At 40.0% G+C, this 19,622-nt stretch overlaps 1 protein-coding gene across 8 annotated transcripts in view; it reads right to left on the bottom strand.

The window, feature by feature from the left end:
• The window catches only part of PARD3 (par-3 family cell polarity regulator), a 462,728-nt gene that overhangs the window by 165,062 nt on the left and 278,044 nt on the right, over positions 1-19,622 (bottom strand). For 6 of the 8 annotated variants that reach the window (XM_075704958.1, XM_075704959.1, XM_075704961.1 and 3 more), the window contains 3 exons: positions 18,634-18,822; positions 17,989-18,159; positions 6,375-6,525 (listed from right to left, as the gene is read on the bottom strand). In XM_075704958.1, coding sequence (XP_075561073.1) covers positions 6,375-6,525; positions 17,989-18,159; positions 18,634-18,822 — 511 coding nt within the window. Of the gene's footprint in view, positions 1-6,370; positions 6,526-17,988; positions 18,160-18,633; positions 18,823-19,622 lie in introns of all 8 variants that reach the window. The other 2 variants (XM_075704957.1, XM_075704960.1) reach the window with 1 other exon arrangement.

The following is a 19,622-nucleotide window of genomic DNA, read 5'->3' as shown; positions in this document are numbered from 1 at the left end:
AGTTATCTGAGGCAGTGGCTAATTATTAAGTGTGATTCTTTCATATTAGCTGCACATAATTTTTTATGTGATAGAGTATCTTTAAAAATATTTTTTCCTCCTGGATATTTATGATTGACTTAAAAAGATCTGTCATTTAAAATGTTTACTACATGCAACATTATTTCTAATGAATGATCATGACGTTACATGAATTTTGTTCCTGGAAATGTATTATCTTACTAAAACGATTAGTAGAATTGTCACATCTCATGAGAAGAAAAGCACTAGCTTAATCAACCATTAATCTGACAACAAACTGTAAATTATTCTAAAACTATGATGCACCGCAGTAATAACATATAGCAAAACTTTTATTTCCACAACATAAACTGCTTCTATGGACTCATCAAATATTTTCACATTTTATTTTTCCTACAGATATGGAAAAATTGTGTAGAATTAGGAGGAAAGAATATTTTCCTCTTTTCTGGACAGGTTTCAGTTAGCATCGCTACCTTTGCACGCAATTATTAAAAAACAAATACGCAAATAAAACCTTCTGCGTAAAGAGCTAGCTGAAATCATTGCTGCACTAGATAATACATTTTGTATAGCTTTCCAAAGCGGGGGAAACTGGTTTCAAAAGAAATCATTGAAGAAGGCTGAAGAAGTGGCTGGAAGAAAAAGGTACTGCGTGGTGAACATCTCATCACTGTCAAACTGAAATGAATGTGTTCAGTTTGCATAACAGCTGATTCTTTGCCCAGCAATAGCTTCTATGATGGACAGGTTAACGTTTAGCCTGGCAATGTACTTCTTTCCAAACATAATGCCTACAAGACTGTTAACTCTGTAGTTAATAACGTCTCCAAAGAATTGATTGTGAAAAGGTATAACCTTATGGCATTCGGCAGATTGAACTTCCCATTTGAGAGGCTACAGTAATTCAGTAACATTTTTTAACTTTTCACTACCCTTCTTTATATCTGACAAGGGTGAAGACTGACATTTTAATAGTTGCTTTGGAATTAAGGAGAAAACCCATCTGACATGCCTACGCTTTTCACTGCAGATGAAGCTAAAAACAGGTGAAAGGCTTCACCTCCAGCAGATGGTTAGACAGACCTCAGCAATGGACTCAATCTGTCCTTTGTAGAGAGCTCAGCTGAAGTGGACAGAAAATACCCTTGGAGAAAGAAATTCTGCAAGTGTTGCGAGAAACATTACAAGGGAACATCAAAGAAACTTCAAACCTAGTAATCATCAGTATATTCGACTGATCTACAAATCTGAGACATTGCTCGAGCTGCCTACAAACTTCTCCAAGACAATAATTTTCCCTCGGGCTAGAAAAGTGCTATAAAATTTAGACTCTGAATACACTTCAAGTCCAGTTTTGCATGTGTTAATTCAACTTCAGCAAGGTAATCTGTAATAATATGTAGTATTTTGGACCGTGTAATAAGGAAGGGAAAACATTCTCCCTTTCAAGTGTGTCTCACAATGACGCTCAAATTTCTTGAACAAGTTACCAATCTAAACAAGCGTAGTGTGAGGACAATACCAAACTATGGGGTAAGAAGGGTTCCCATCTGTCTGTGCAGAAAAAGAAGTCTCAGAGCTCCAGTACCAAATGGCTGGTCCCCAGGTCTATGAGGACTTTCAGCTTAGAAGGAAAAATGCCAAACAGCAACACTTCAAACCTATAATAGTATAGACCTATGATAGGCCAGAAAATAGTTTGGACCTGAATTAAACTGCCAACATAAAGCGCTGAAAAAAACCCCCGAGCATACACAGTACATAAAATGAACAACAGGCTTGCTCATGAAGAACCCAGCTACTCCAGGTCCTTTCAAATCTTGAAAATCCCTGAAGTTTCGTTACCCTGTTTGCTGTAATAACTTGGCTCCCGTACTACACTGCCTTCTCACGGTACTGTATCTGGCGTGGTTCTTGTGCTTTTGCTATTGCTTTTCTTTAAAGAAAGGTCTAAGAAATCTGTTGAACACCTTGCGATATGTTCAAAACCAAGAATCACTTTATGAGTGACTCTCGTAAACATTTTGATATCACGGGATTCAGACCAATGGTACACTTCAAGCCTCTCCCACAAGCAGAGGGCCTTTCTTGCTCTGACATGGCAAGTGATTGCTAACCTGCCTGGCCAAGAAATCAGCAACAGCTACTCTGTGATGAATAATGAAGTATTAACCAAAGTAATAAATAGAGTAATAAATAAAAGAAATAACAACAAAAGCAAATAGTGTTGATGCTGATAATAATAGTGATGAGACTTCCTACAGGAGGGATACAGAGAATTGGGCAATGAGAAATTAGAAATTCTCCAGATCTTAATTTATCTATTTTTCACTAACAGCATATTTGTCCCAGCAATATACTGAGTTTTGGCAAAATTTCCCATAGATACTCACATCATCTAATTTTCCAAGCTAAATAGAGGTGGGATTGGGAATACATGTGTGGGGAATGTTTAAGGACAAAAATATCTCCACTATACCCAGGCTTTGGATCTCAAGAGGGTGCTCAGATCTGTCGAGACTATTGTAGCAGACCACCACATGCTGATGAGATTCCTGGCTGGGGAACTGCATTCTGCTTGTAAAGGGTTATTTTCATTTCATTGACACACACACTCTACAACTCTAGCTAATTTTTTTTCATTAGTGCTTCCTCCCGATTCTATCCTTAAGATAGCAATTATTTATGCAGAGAACAAAGTATTTCCTGTTGTGTAGGAACTATCAAATTTTACAAAGTTCTGGGGGATCCCTCAGGATGAAAAGCAGATTCAGTGCAAGCTATTGTTATTCTGTGTACCCCCGATAAATAACTTCTATTTAGTCACCGTTAGCAACAAAACCCACCATGTTCATAAAGAAAATATCAGCAACTAGATGAAAGAGACGGAAGAGAACTTTGTACTAAGCTGTTTGTTGAATAAGAATAATTTATATAGACAGCAGCTATGTATTTGTGTATTGCAAAACTCAGGAGCATGATGGATGATATACAAGAACGGTGTAACAGAAGACGACTTGAATTTTTAATCATAGAGCCAAGCAGACCAGCAGAACACAGTTGTTACTTTGAATGTACTAACAACATGCAACCTGAAAATAGTAAAACTAAATAAACAAACTTAAGGGTTTATTATAGCCATCTAATTCTTAGAAGACCCAATTTGTATAAATAAAAAAATGCCTTATCAAAACAAAAATATCATTCCCTGAATACAAAAAGCAGTATCTCCTCTCCATCAGAAATTTTCGGTGAAATATTATCAAGTGAAAAAGCATAAGAAAATCTTTAATAGCAATATTCATCTAGAAAAGTAAATCAACGTAAGAATCATCAGAAACTTTAAAAGATTTATTTAGCCTTTTTGCAGTAAGCAAACATTACTTTACATAATTTAGATCACATTCTAAAATTGGAATTTTATTCCCACTCTCACAGCAAGGCTCTGACAACCAGTTCTTGCTGTCAGTTATGGATGAAAGAGTAAGGAAATTGTCTTAAATACCTTTCCTGAAAATTACATTAGCTGTATTTAAAAGAAACAAAACTCTCTTAAAAGTTTTGTTCCAACTTTAAGCGATGACTGAAAAGAGCAGGCATTTTCCAGACCTCAAGATTATCACTTTCGAATAGTCTGAGGAAAGAAGAAAACTCAAAATCCACCAATTTTACCCAATAGCAAAGGAAGCAGAAAGACCTGCTCCTTCACACATGAAATCAAACCGTGACCTCCTCACCACAAGGTACCGAGACTACTAAAAGTTTACATAGTTAAATCCGCTGAGGGGTAAATAAAAAGACATGGGGTGATTCAGAGAGCCCGTAAGTCAGAGGGCTGCTCGATATGGGAGAGCACTCGAGGGGATCAGCACTGCACAGAGCACTCCTTTTGGCTTGGTTTCACCACCAGGACTGGCATGGCAAGTACAGACCTCCAGTCTTCCTCTGCCAGACTGTTCTTAGCACTAACCCTCGCTTTTAGGCTGATTTTCAAGAGAGGAGGAAAACTCTGGAAGAGTCATGTAACACTACATATACATTCTCAAGAAAATAAAAAAGTACTGAGTTTTTTCTCATTATCAACGCTAATAGGACAGGAATTCCACTGCATAATAAATGATTGAGTCTTACAAATGGTAGCTACTCTGAAACAAGCAACTGTACCTATCTCTCCAAACAGGTAGTAATACCCCTCTGTTGTATGGCACTGCAAGAAAACAGGCATGCAATAATTACACCACAACAGGTTATAAACACTGCAGTTTTAACTTAGTGATACTGATTAATTCAGAAAAATTAGCATATTAGAAAAATGACTGCTACCTAAAAACTGGGTTTAAACATGACAGCTCTGTGAAGCTGCTCTGCCTGCAGAAGGGAATGACCCAGCCCTGGCTAGACCACTTTTCAGTTACGCTGGACTAGATCGCATTTACTGGGAGGTTCAGGCACAATTTGGTTTTCTATGTGCTTCCAACTAAAGCATCAATGGATTTAAGTCACAAACAAACAATTTTCTACACAGTTCCTGGTTTGCGAAAACAATACACAAAAAAGACGATTCAGAGGAAATCAAAACATCAACTTCAGGTTATAAAACAATTAAAGAATGCAGGATGGATTTTTTTTCCCCTGTGTCTACATTGCAGAGGTATCGAAAAGCATTAGAATTTAGGAGCTTTGGGAAGATTTTTTTTTCTTTTGTTGAAACATCAGTTACCAGCTACTGCTAAAGGGCTGATACCAGACTGATGACCCCTAGTTCGATTTGGCACGGCAAGTCCTCCGTTCCTTTGATGTGGGAGCAAACTGCATTGGTGACACACATGCGCACAGACTCTCTCAGGGTTTCTTCTCCCATCACTGGACAAGGTGTTTAAGCGATAACTCGTTAACACTTATGAGAGCTCTATGTATAAATCCTCTGCAACACTGATGGAAAAAGCAGAAGGTAGTGCTTTGCAAAATGTTTTATCTAAAGCCGTGACACCACAAGAACTAGTCCCTTCGATGGGAGAGCAGTATTAAAGACCTCAAATTATTTTATCACTCCTTAAATTTGGCAACAAATAAATAGTTTTTTTAAAATTGTTCTCTTTAGGAGCATGTGACTTGGGGTAGAAAGGTTTCATGCTTCCTTGATTCTCAGGTATACAATTTTTCTCCTGAGCTGCACAAAATGTAATGCAGTAGAACAGAATACAACTAATTACTGTTGCCCAAATGCACAAAAAAAAAAAAAGACAAAAGACTTAACTGAAGAAATACCTGAAATAGCAAATTTGTGGATTTTCAGAGAGCTTACCAACAGTGTTATTCTGCTACCACAAAGAAAAAGCAAACCCCAAAATACAAAAATAAAAAAAAAAAACCCAACAACCCCAAAACAGAGTGAAATATATATACATACTGTTGACTGGAAAAAGCCTAAGTGGTAGACTTTAATTTTCTAAGGCTGAAAATCAATCTGAAGCAATTAAAAACTAAGTTCAGCCTTGCTTCATATCAAGTTTATAGCAGCATCTTCTAATATATTCTCTGTGTGTCAAGCACACTAAAAAAAGTCCCAGATTGAATGGCCACGTCTTATGTTTAAAACAAGCACGCAATCGTCGCGTCTTCTGTCAGGTGCTATTTTCATCAAGCTGCTTTTTGTGTTTAAATTTGAAAATCCTTTCAAACTGATCCCATCCTAGTCAGTAAATCCAACCATTCCTGTGGCAAGGCAAGTCTTTATTACCTAGCTCTGTACGTCGTAAGCTGAACTGCTGCAGAGCAACCACTAATAACATCATTACCCACTGGGACCATGCAGATGGTATGGTACAGAAACTACACAAGGGATGCTTAAAATTAGTTATGAGGTTTTAAAATTGGTGTCCTGCAAAGCAAAAATTCAAACAAATTAATGAAATGCCCTAATAAGCATAAATGGATGCAAGTTTGCCTTATTTTTGTACTTTAGTATGACTGAAACAGAGAAGAAATGCTGAAATGAATTATAAACTCCCATGAGTCACTGACTTCCATGCGAATAAAGACTCAACACAGAGACTAGACCAACCAATAATTTATTGTCCTAGGTCAGACACTGAAAAACTATGTTAAATGCTCCTGTTGTTTGTGCTATTACCTGCCACGGGATACGAAATTCACTTTATAATTCCATTTGCCTCACTTCCTCACATTAACTATCCAGAAGGCTCGCGTGGAACAATTTTAAGGCACGTTTTAAGTTGGTTGGTGCAACCTCCGTGTTCCCCGATTCCCACATAATACACTAATCGCCCTTTGATGAATCACAGAGAGGAATAAAGCACGCCCCGATTAGCAGAGCTGATTTGACTTACCCATTATCCTGCTCAGCGCCGCGTTCCTGGTGGGTGACTCGCTGAGACCCTCGATCCCGCCATAGAGGGAGTGGGAAATCCTCCGTTCCCGGTCGTCCAGCAGAGTCTCTATGGGCAGCTCTGGCCCAGAGGGGCTCCCAGGTGACTCCAACTGCACAGAGAGAGGAAAATTAGCACCCGGGGTCCATTTAGCAGCATGGGCGAACTGTAACAACTTGCCTAAGGCCTAGACCTGTCGGGGCGCCGAATGAGCTAGAACTTCTCACCCTGGACAAATATAATCTGCAATGACAGTTCTGCTTAATGACCAACTTTCTAAGCCACTTACGCTGCACCTCCCATGGTGCCCTGTCAAATTTCAAATCCTTCAGCAGAAAATTGGTGAAGAAAAAAAAAAAACAACATTGCATTTTTGTGTCTCCTTGTTGGATAATTTCTTAAACAGACAGTTGGGGCTTTTTTTCAATACTATCGGGCAGACAGCTGGGCCATCTTTCCCACACTGACAGCCTGTCAGAACAAGGCCCCTGTCAGGAGCGCGGGGCAGGAACTCCATTTGGAATTGGGCTGCTGGTGCTTTTTGAAGTGGTGCAATTTGCTTTCAGAAGTAATCACGACGGAAACCCCCAGGAAACCCCACCACGCATATTAGTAACCAATACACAAACACTCAAGTGTTTTGCAGTTAGGCGGGAAAGAAAAAAAAAAAAAGAAGTCAGACTTTACGTAACTTTTATTTTTATTTTTTTTCTATAACGAGTTCTTTGCTCTCCCTTTCCTGGCTGCAGGGTACAGAGACCTCGTCTGCTTCGTTCAGTCTGGAAGCTTCCCTGTTCCCTGGCACTGCTGCAGCATCCAGGCAGAGCCACAACACCCAGCACTGGCAAGACCCGAGGTGCCCCCCGCTCCAGCCCTCAACCCCCGGAGCTGCCGGGTCCCTGCCCACCATGACTCCGGCCAGATCTCCCTGGGGCATTACAAGACAGATGAAGTAGGTGGCGGAAGAAGCGATGGAGATGGGCTGCCTGGCCACGTGCACGCAGGAGAAGACTGCATGTACGGTGGCCTCCGCAACCCAGCTGCTCTCCATCAGAAGGCTCCCCTGGGCGACTTCCCACCTCAGCCTTTGTTTGCAGAGGCTGGTCATCCCTTGTTTTCCTACATACGCCTCTCAGATTTTTTCAAAAAGAAAGAAAAAAGTTGAGTTTTCCTCAGCGAGCCCTGGAGAATCAGAGCTCAGTGGAAAGCACCACCCATGCGAGGCAAAGAAAGAAAACCATTTGATATCGTCTAGCTGGGTTTAGCCACGGGCAGCTCCACTGCTGCTGCCAACACAGCCCCTGGGGCGAGGAGAATGAGTGCCCCTGTGCTCACCGGTCAGTCTGGATGCCCAATTTGTCAGTGCCCAGTTGCTCACTGCAGAGACAAGAGACTCCCCACGCTGTCACCCAGCCCTGGCACCATCCAGCCTTCCTACCCCTAAAGCTCTTGGGTCACCTGAGCTCTAGCACCCTACTGGTATTCGGTAATGCTACCAAAGGAGCTTCGCCGAGACCATTAAACCAATTCACCTCAACAGCGTGAACTGAATCCAGCTCCATTAAAAAAAAATAAACAAAAATTAAAAAATAGATGTGTTTTGCAGGGTAATGGTGTGAACTCACACATCAAAGCATTAGCTGTTCTCACCAACACGCCTCTTCATATTGAAGTGCATAGTTAAATCTCAAGAACAATGTCCTTGCAGAAATCCTATGGCACCTATTTAATATGTATTGAAATACAGCAGGGACCAGATACTGCAAGATACTGAGCACACTGCAAACTCTTTGAAGCCACTGGGAACCGGGAATGCTTATTCCACAGGACCGGTCTCTAAACGAGCACGAGAGCAGTGTTCATAGTTTCAGGAATTACAATAACAAGCAACATATTTGTTGGTTGTTTTTTCTTTAAATAGCTGCCCATCATTAATCACTCCACCCGCAATCCCCAGATGACTAAAACATGTACGCTACGAAAGATTTTAAAAAATCTGCTTCAAGGACTACAAAGCACTCAGTTGCAGTCTCCACAGCAGAGGCTTTGAAGTCAGCCTGATGGACTAACAACTTCTGACATTTGGGCGCTGGTGTAACGCCCGGTACACGGAGGGGTGGAGGTTTGCCTAACGCTGCATTACAAAGTCGAGGAGACCACGATCTGGAGGTTGCAGAGTCTGTAGAAATTATTATTTCTGTTCAAAGCCATCATCTGTTTAATATAAATGAGATATTTAATGAAGTTCCAAATTGTAGACTTATCTCTCCCAGTTTGATAAGCACTGGGGAGATTTACTGCATCGGAGGGTCAACACAATTACAATTGGAGGCACGTCAAGCTGCAGGAGAATAATAAACTTGCAGTGCAAGTGAATTAGACTCAATAAGGTTTAAATTGTGAAATGAGGATTTGTTTTATTAGTTTTTTTAAATTGCAGATTACAACTGACAGCTTTACTGAAAAGTAAATTAAACAATATTTGTAGCCTCTGTTATAAAGGAATCTACGGCAAATTCAAAAAGAATAGAAATGTTAAATTCGGAAACACTGTAAGCAAAAAAAGCACAGCAACATTAGACTGCTTGAGAGCTTAAACTTGTATGATAAAGGCATTAAATGATAAACAAACCTTTATTTCACTGCCTTTAAATAAGGTGTGAAAATATCAAAGTGCTTTGGGATTTATTCTCCCAGTGCTATATTGATGACTTTATGTAACAAGTGTCCAGCTTTTAGTGAGCCATATCACACAGTCCTTCTTCATGTGACAACCCATCAACTTTCAAACTCATTTGTAGGAAGGTCTCAAGAGATTTTCAGGAAGATACTGACAAACAGAAAGCTCTGAATCAGAGAAATACATAGGAATTCACTCCTAGTAATGCAGTAAAGTACAGGGTAAATAAAAGAAATAGCCGGAGTGCTGTGTTTTGATGTCTGTGTTTTGTAAAATGAATCATTTAATTTATCATTTTCATGGGGAAAACTTTCATTTCTAATTAGCATCTCAAAAGATGGGTTTGAACAAAGGCATCAATAGCCAGCTACACAAATATTTTACAGAAGATACAATGCCGTTTATAAAATAGCAAAAATTAGACAGGAATTACACAACTGGCTTTCACACAAAAAAAAGTCTTTTCCTTACATTGTTAACAGAAAGTTTGTGTAAGAAAAAATACATTGAATTTGGAAACTGCTGTGGGCAAGACAAAGAGACCAACAGTCCAAAGCAAGATTGCAGTGCAAATAGAGACTTGCTCTTCCTGATGCATTTCTAATAAAGAGCTTGAATTACACATTCCAGTTCCTTCCCTTAGCCGATATCAGTGCTATCTGGTATGATTTAATTTAATTAACTGATAACGAGTAGGTAATATAAACAAAGATGTATGAATTCCTGACCGTCATTAAAGGCCTGGCAAGGAAAGCAAGATAGGCAGCAACTGGCCCCTATAACTTCGTATCAATTGCCCCTAGCAGGAGCACTTCTTGGTGTGACAGTTCAGAGTCACGGACTGGTTGAGGTTGGATGGAACCACTGGAGATTATCTAGTCCAACCTCTTGCTCAAAGCAAGGTCAGCAAGAGCAGGTTGCCCAGTGTCTTGTCCAGTTGGGTTTTGAACACCTCCAAGGACAGAGACTCCACAAACACTCTGGGCAACCTGTACCAGTGGTTGACCACCCTCTCAGAATTTCTTGTACTTCAGTTTGTGCCCCTTGCTTCTTCTCCTGGCACTGGGCAGCCCTGAGAAGAGTCTGGATCAGTCTTCTTTATTCCCCCCATCAGGTATTTATAGACACTGGTAAGATCGTCCTGAGCCTTCTCTTCTCCAGGCTGAAAAGAGACGAGTTCCCTCTCTGGGTCCTAGCACTGATCTATAATAAATGATCATATTCATAAAAATGCATGACAACCTCACATGCTACAGATTGCCTGTGGCTCCTTTTCTCTCCATTCTCTTAAAACAAAAATGGAAATAAGATTTTTCTTTTTCTTAAATAAAAAAAGGTCTTTACCCTGGCCCTTTGTCATTCAGATAAGAACCAGCTGTTTGCTAAAGCACTGTCTGTACTAACTAGCCCAGCTGCTGCTTATCTAGATGATAAAAGGACAACTAATGCGGTCCTTTTTACTTAAACACCACCATCCATCCTATCTGAAGTTATGCACATAAATATGAAAAAAGTTTATGCACAAGAACATTGCCAAAATATTCAAAGCATAAACAAACTTTTTTTTAAAAAAAGAAACAATAATCAGACTCCCTTTTTCTTTCAGAAAGTAAATTATCCAAATACTGGCACCCAAGTATTATGGATTTTAGAGAAGTCAGTATACAAATATTCTATATACTACACTGCATCCACGGTACTGAAGTTCTTTCTGTCACACAGAATTATTCTCCAGGCTTTCTTTTTCCTTTCTTATCTGTGTACTGTGGCTAAGATGTCCAAAATCCTTCAGCTTCCTTTTTCAACAGAGACACTTTTACAATACTACTACCAATATTAAATATGGTTTTCTCCGTTACCACCTAAGCTGGGATCCTGCTTCAGGGACAGACTTTGCAAGACACAAAAATGTGGGTAAACAGCCAGTAAAAGGGTGAGGTTTGACTTCCATGCACAATCATGCACTAATAAATATAAAATTCATACAGTGTTTCTAAGAAATACCGCATTCTTGTTCTGACAATGTTAAAAGGCAAGCAGAAGACAAAAAATGCTTTCAGAACAGCAGGAAGGAACCCACACAGCTTTGCAAAATGTAGTTAGATGGTAGGTTATGGGGCATGGGGAGGAACCTGGGCCAAGATGGAGCTTTTAAGTTGATACCAAGGATAGAAAACAGATAAAGGAGAAAAAAGCAAGTCAAAATAAATGGGGAGAGGTAGAAGGGCAGAACAGAAGACAGAAGATACTACAAAACAGAAAAACATGTACATACTTTCCCAACAACTAACTTTTAAAAATATTTCTTGGGATGTTTACTATTAGAAGTTTACTTAAGTACACTGACAACTGTGCAGCAAAAAGACCACCAGAGGCCTAACAGGAGACTATTAACAAGGTCTGTATTAGAAGCTCAGGTAAAATGTGCTGCAATTAAAAAAACCCCACCAATATGGCCCAAGAAATTGAGAGAAAGAAGGAAGAATGTAAGCAGCACCCTTCAGAGCATGCTCAGGCTGAAGGTAAAACGTTCACTACGGACATCAGACATAGGAAGGTACACAGCGAGTCAGCTGGACCCCTTGATGGCAAGAGTGGAAGGCTTACTGAGGGACAAGTCTGCTGTAGGAAAGCTCAATCATTTCTTTGCCTCAGTCTTTACTGCGGAAGACATTGGGGAGATTTCCACACCCGACCCCATTCTTTGTAGCAAATAAGGAGAGAAGTGAGATCAGCCAGAAGAAAATACACAGGAGCAGCAGACCAACTGGGTAGGTGAGAAGTTAACACGTCACCCAGGTGGGATGGCATTCTCCCAAAAGCCCTGAAGGAACTCAACCGTGAAATTGCGCAACTGCTGGCCAAAACATTCAACATACTGTTACGAATGGCCGTGGTGCCAGAGGACTGGCAGTTGCCTATACATCTAGAGGGGACCTTCAGAACTATAGACTAGGCGTCTGACCTCCTTCTGGATAAAATGGTGGCATCTACAATAAAACGTAGGATCACTGAGCATGACGGATGTGGGTCCATGGGGAAGGCAGACATCCATGGGGAAATCCTGCCTCACTGGGGTGCTGGAGTTGCACAAAGGTACCAGTAAGCTCTCTGAGCTCTCAGACAATGAATTGCGAGTGACGTATTTGCATTCTCAAAAAGCTTTTACCAAGGCTTCGTATCAAAGGTGTTAAAGAAACTAAGTTTTCACAGGACTACTATGGTTTTCATTTTCTGGATCGAAATCTGGCTAAAGGATTAGAAGCAAAGATCAGTCTTCAGGGTGGAGAAGAGTCAGCTGTAGGTTCCCCCAGGGATCAGGGCTAGGACAGCTCAGGCTCATGAGCAGCTTTATCAATGACTCCGAGAAGGGAGTGAACAGTGAAATCACTGTGTTTGGAGAAGATACTAAAGCCTTTTCCATAGTTAAATGAACTCCAGAAGGTCGTCACAAAACTAATCTACCAAGAAAAGAAAAAAACCAAACCTGTCATATCAATTTCAAAGTAGGTAACTAGGTAATGCATGCAGGGAAAAATGTTTTATGCTTCCACACATACCGGAAAAAACCAGACGTTTGCTTGTTTCCTTTCTTTTATAATAAAACTGCTCATTTGAAAAGTCTCTCTCCCTGATCTGTCTACCAGTCAATTTATTTAAACAGTTGATGAGGTCCTTATATGGTCTGGATTCATGACTGTCTCCGCTTCATGGTATGCACCATTTTCAGCTCAGCAACTGGAGCAAAAATGAACAGGCATACAGAAAGAAATTTGGGGATCTGCAAGTCATTTGCAAAACGTTTTTCAGGCAGGTTTGGCAAGAGATTAATTCTGTCAAAAAAGGGAGATAGGAAAAAAAACAACCTTGAAAACTCCCATTTTGAGGAAAATGGTGATGCTCTCTTCTCTTAATGACAGACAAGCGCTGCCTGCGTGTGACATGAGCAGAGTGCAGACGAGCAGTCTGTGCCTCTAAGCCATCCAGGTTGCAGAGCTGAAAAGAGCAGGATTCCAAAAGTACCAATTACCTTTATTTTCTTGAATCAGCACGTACCTCCGCCAGCTGCACGGATGTGCCTGACAGTCATGCCGAAGCGCTGTGTATGCATTACGGCCATACAGCCAGCAGCTGTTTGCCCATACAGGCTAATCATAATAATATCACTAATTAACAGAACACGGCGCAAGGAGCTCCACTGTTCCTCCTTAAATCTTAGGCTCCTCGGTAATTAAAAAATTGTCAACCTTGAGTTAAAGATCCAAAAAGCTGATGGCCGTGTCTTCTGAAAACTGAGGTGTTAAATACTGGCCGCATATGAATATCAAGTCACTACTACTGTTATTCTTCCCATTTTTGCCACCGTCTGCACAACTTTGGAAATGTACCTTGAAGTCTTTCTGTGCTTATAAAGGAAAGCTGAAGAATCTACACACAATGCTGATCACAGAAGGCAAAGCTGAAAGTTGAAAACATAGGTTTGAACAGCAGATTTAACTTTTTTGCAAGGGGGGGGAGGGAATCTTAGATATATCCGAATCCCAAACTAAATGTTTTTGTTACACTAATCTAGCAGCATCCATCAAATATTCACTGTATGATTTTGTCTGGAGTGGCTGAGATATTAAACAAAGCTTTGCAAGGTTTGTACTAGTGCAGCTTACAGAATTAACTATGTTACCCGACTCTGTGTAGACGTAATGCAAACAGGAGAAAAACTCAGACACACAGGTTTGGCTCAGAGTTCATTCGTAACTACCACTCACTCTATGCTTATATCAATATTTACTACAAGATAATTCACTTGAAAACCTGGATGGATTACACTCTGTCTCCTGGTGAGTCAATGAAAATTCTTTCTACAGGCTGCTCTTCAGTAAAACCACAACAGCATGAAAACGCTTTTTACCTTCTGGGAAGTTTGCGGTCTCTTTTGAGTTTACAGTTATCTAAGAGCTGATGATGTAAATGATCTCCTCACTACCTCTCTGCAGACAAGATAATACTCTTATGGTACTTATGTACATTTTCATTGTTACTATCATTGCTTTGGAGGCTTAGTCTATAGCCTGAGAACTGGTGAAACTGTATCAGAGTAACGCTGGCATGAAAAAGGAGTATCAGAGGTTCGCTTCACAGAGTTGTGAAAGTTTCACGCTCCAGTTAAGTAGAGTTTGGCTTCTGAAGCCTAAGAAAGCTTTCTGACCAAGAAACAGCTCCTGCGCAGCCCACCGAGGCAACCGTCCCTGCCTCTCTAAACCCAGGACACCAGGGGCTGACCGTCCTCTCTTCTAGACAGCAACCAAAATACAAAATGCACATGAAAATTCTGGTCTGAACTGAAACACAGAGAAATGGCACTCTGCAGAACCGTGCTGTCAAATGAATTCTCCCCTCCCTGCAGCCCTCTTAGGGCTGATTATGAAAATGAGTACTAAAACCAAAAGAACAGTATTCATACTACTAACTTTCTTAAAATCCAATTCAAACTCAATTGTAACAACAAAAAAAGCAGACTGGGTTGCCTATCTATCTCCAAAGAACTCAGTTTGATTTTGCAAATGCAAAACAATAACTGGACTTGAAGCCAGGAAAAAAAAAAAAAGGCTTGGTTTTTTAGTTTTTTTTGCTGTTGGGTTTTTAACAGCCAGGTAGCAAATGTTTTTATCAACCAGACGTTGAGCATAATTCTTTTTTGCATTGGCATTATCGTGCCTTGTACAGATTCCCCTTCCGAGACACTTGTGGCTGCTCCGTGGCACGGTGGGAAATCTCAGGGCGCCGAGCCCTGAGCTCGCGCTGCGGCGCAGGACTGACCATGCCACTGGAACGGAGCAGAATCAACACTGCTGCTGGCGATGCGCAAAAGGGAATGCAGTCGAGCTCATTCCACTTAACTGTAGTTCTGCAAGACTAACAAGAGCGTAAGCTATATTTTTGTCCATAAGGTGGGCACATACAATGCTGAATCAACACAGGAAAGAAATCTGTTGAACAGGACCTTTTTTGTTGCTGTTGTTATTTTATGGTGACACCTTTGGAGAACCAAAAGAGAGAAAAGCATAGAAAACATGAGGGAAATGCTTTCTCAAAATGTAAACGTTTCTTTTCGTATTTTAGAAAAAATAGTAAAACCCCATTTCTGAGGAACATGCTGGTAAAAGGTGTGATTTATCAAGACTGACAGTCTGCCCTTCTGATGCTTTTACTCCTAATCTGCAAGCTCCTGAATTTGCTGCCAGTCAGGTGTCATTCATTTTTCGTTCTAGTACCAAAAAATCTTTGCTGAGACTGTATACTAGGCTGGTGGCAGCTACAGGAGTATTCCAAGGGGACAGCTTGTGTGCCAGCTCGTCTAAGTAATCTAAGTTGCTGAATTAAGCATAATACAGCTGAGGCTGCCAGATATGGCCAATATCTGATGCTCCATGGGAAAGTGAACATCACTGCGATGCTCAGTTGTGCAGTGCTGCTCTCCAGCTGGGTCTCAGTCCACATATCCATTACTTAGGGGCTAACATAGCTGCATACCATACTCCTATATGGTATCCATAGAATCATAGAATCATTCAGGTTGGAAAAGGCCCTTAAGACTATTAACCATTAACCTAACACTGCCAAGTCCACCACTAAGCCACGTCCCTAAGTGCCACGTCTGCACGATCCATAAATAATATTTACCGTAGATAATCAATATTATATCTGATTAATGATATCTAAAGTTTAAATCCATCCAATTCTTGAACAAGGAACCAGGGTTTAATTGCAAAATGCCAAGAAAAAAAAATTCCCTCTGCACTTTTCCTTTCATTCAAGTCTGGACATCACAAGACTTTCAGCAAACCGGCTTCTTGAATACTGCCAGCTCAGCAGGTAAACAGCTTTATGGCCATGCAAGCTGTAGTTGTGCTTTCATCATATTAAAATATGCAAACAGTATTGACATCGTTATTTCCTTTGGATGAATGTGATGGAAGCAAGAATTCCTGAGAAAAAATAGTTGCAAAAATTATTTTGTGAAAATGATCAGTACACCAATAATTGCATATCATCACTTTCCCAAATTATCACGGCTCATCTCACTAGCTCATTGAGGAGCTGGGAAAATCCACGAAAAATGGTAAAGTAGGCCCATCCTGCTCCCTCTACAGATACATTTTAGTGTATCCAAATCTGGTTCTAACATCAGTTCTTTCATCTTGGAGCACATATACTGTAGACTGGGCTGTGCCATTTTTGCCATATGATTTCTGCAAAATATGAATATTTTAGGAATTTTAAGAAATTTTTCTTTTTCTAAGAAAAATATGAATATTTTTCTTAAATCTGAATATGAATGTTAAGCAGATGTAGGGCATCAAACTATTCTTGAGCGAGCAAAAAAAATCTATTGGATTTAAGGAGCAATGTCTTTGGTTCATCATTGCTGGATTTGCTCCATCACGTTTACAAACACTGTCTTAGCACATTTGTTCTAGAAGACTTTCACTACAGGAAGAGTGAACATCTTCCACACCCTTTTGGGGGGAAAAAAAAAAATATATACTAAACACAGAAATAATCTAAAATATTTCACCCTTTCTATGCAGTAACATATAAAATTCATCTGAAATTGAGTAGGAATAAGAAACAGTCTCCAAAGGACAGTCTGTGCTCTCTGGAGTCTGAGTTCAGAATTACGTCTAGAACAGGACATCACCAAATATAAAAAGGCCAGAATTCCTTCAGCACCAAGTGAGAAACTGTGTGCATCCAAGCTGGCTTTCTAGCAGTGTGTATATATAAACACATGTATGTGTATTAAAGCTGTGCATAAGCAGTTAATGAAGAGGAGCTTAATACTTTTAGAGACGCTAGTGTCTTTTCAAACAGGATTTTATAATATGCTATGAAATGGATTTTTTTAAAGATCAATTTTATGCATTAAAAAATGAACCACTCCCTTTCCCCCTAGGCAAGAGCAGCAGTACTAAACCCATTTGTGCACAGCATTTTTGAAGCATGATGCTCAAGAAATAACATTTCTGATAAGACCAGTGTTAACAAGAATGAAAGAATGACTTTTAGATGTCTTAAGAACAGATGTTTCCCTGACCCTCCATTCAACTGCACCCTATTTAACTCAGTGCATTTGTCCAGTTTGTCAAAATCCTTTTGAAGTCTAATTCAGTTCTCCACAGCATCTGCAGTCCTTCTCAGCGTCATATCCGCACACATTTCTACTACATAGCATTGTTTACATTAATCTAGAAGATAAACTATTAGAAAACATGAAAATGTTTCAAAACATCAACACATTAACAGTCCAGTGGAGGAGACAGAAGCTGCAAATACTATCAGAAAAAGAATCACTGCTTCACCCTGAATTCAGTATTTCATACTTCCCTGCAATGAAGGCCAAGCCACAACATATTCAAAATCCGAAATAACAGAATTATTTGCATCAATTTTGCAGAATCTTTAAATGGAGCTTTTAATTGCTTAGATAAAATAAAATAAGGAAATTTAAGAGCTCTACTCTTAATTTAAAAAAAAATGAAAGTGATGAAGAAGCAAGTCAGTTAACACTAAGTCTATAAATGAAAGACTCAATAGACCTACGTAAAAAACTCCAAAGAACAAAAATCACGCAAACAGTGGGGCCCAATTACAAAATCAATACAGTTTTATTCAGTGTTTCCTGTTATTCATTGATGAAAATACTCAAAAGAAAAACTTTATTGATCGGTAATAAGGTTAGCATGTCTAACACCAAAATTGAGATCACTTTGTAATTCTCTCTTTCTTTAGCTTCTCAAATATTATTTTCCAGGTCTCAGAGGAAACATGACATCTCCTAAAACACAAATACCTTAGAAGTGAAAACTCCCAGTCCTGATATCAAAAGCGTATTACCTCATTGCATTTACTTATTCGCCTCGCCACAATAAGCTGAATCATTCCCCGTTTGTTTCCTTCAGTGGACATGGACCTCCTTAAAGTTTCCATAGCATCTTGATTTGTTTTGCCCAACAGTGATTCTCCATTTACTGCTATTAGTTGATCGTTCACTCGAAGCCTGCCATCCTGGAAAATGAAAGATTATAGCTGGTTACATAAAACATGCACAAAAGAATCTTCATCTGCTGGAGAGAGGAAAAAAACAAAATAAAAATAATCAAACAACTATGCTTAGTCCTCATAGTTTATGGCCAAATGAACGCTGGTATAATAGCTTCCATTGCAGCCATGTAGGAAATGTCTATTCCAATTATAGATTTGCACTGCAAGCTATTACCATAACCTGTTTGCACAAATAGCGTACTAATTGAACTGTACCAGATTGCTTGTATCCTTCCCGAGAATCTGTAAAGGCTGCTGAAATCCTGGGATGCGCAAACACGTGAATCTCAGCAGAAATCTAAATGTTACCTCTGATGGTGTAATTGCAAAAAGCTAGTTACAGAGCAATCTCATTCTTCTTGAATCCGTGGTTATTTTCAAAACAGCCTTATTATGGAAAACCGAGGAAGACAAAGGTACTCAGATGTTCCCTCTCACCTTGGATGCTGCTCCACCGTTAATAATGGACTTGACGAAGATTCCTAAATCGGCATGGTTTTCTTTTGACCGGTTACCTTTGACGCTCACACCAAGTCCAGCTGATCCAGAGTCATTCAGTGGAACTTCAAATGTCAGGAATTCCCTGGTGCCATCAGGTGTGAGGACAAGCTCCTCTTCTTCTGCTTTCTGTCGGGAAGATTAACATGGGATTACAGAAGAGCATTTCTCTTTGGGAATTCTCTTCCCTCAGCTATTAGCATTAAAAAACCTGCTTTTAACTACAATGCCACAATATTTTCCACAGTAATTATTTGAAGAAACATGCACAAACAGTGTATTTTCAATCACCTCCAGCTGAAGCCTAGATTCAGAAATATCTTATGTTTGTGTCTAAGTGCTTCTCTGTCTAGTAAAATAATCGAATCATGTGTCATTACTGAATGTGCCATTAATACCAACTCACACGTAAGCTGCTATTTTATTAGCCAAAAGAGAGCTGCATCAGAAATATTTTCTTATTTGCAAACCTACAGAATTTAAAAAATATCATCATCATCTATGGTAGCGCTGCAGTCATGGGGAGAAACTAAGTGCAAGAAAATTAAATTCAAAAATTACTCATTCACCTCATTTCGTTTAAAACTAGCTGTGTTAGGAAAAACAGAAAATTACACAGCTGCGATCTGCAACAGCACATCTCTCTGCTATTGCCAGGCTTAGCATCAAATCCAGCTCTTAATGCCAAGTTTCCTGTCTTTCCCGGCTCTGCCCTTCACCTCTGTCCTCTTACCCACATCTTTGGTTCTTTGCTGCCCTCCACACCCAGTTTTAGCCTGGCTGGGACAATTCCAGGGTTTGAACGCCAGGAATTCCAGTCCCAGACCTGCCCGTGTCCCTGGCAAGGTGCTGCTCAGTGACACCCTTCCATGCATTCGGAAGCCATGTATGTGCAGGAGGCCGGCCTCTCGCTCCGCCTCCTGCCGAGC

The sequence above is a fragment of the Pelecanus crispus genome, chromosome 2 (assembly GCF_030463565.1).
Source record: "Pelecanus crispus isolate bPelCri1 chromosome 2, bPelCri1.pri, whole genome shotgun sequence".
Classification (NCBI taxonomy): domain Eukaryota; kingdom Metazoa; phylum Chordata; class Aves; order Pelecaniformes; family Pelecanidae; genus Pelecanus; species Pelecanus crispus.
Note: the sequence above shows the minus strand (reverse complement) of the source record. Positions and strands in the feature narration are given on the sequence as shown.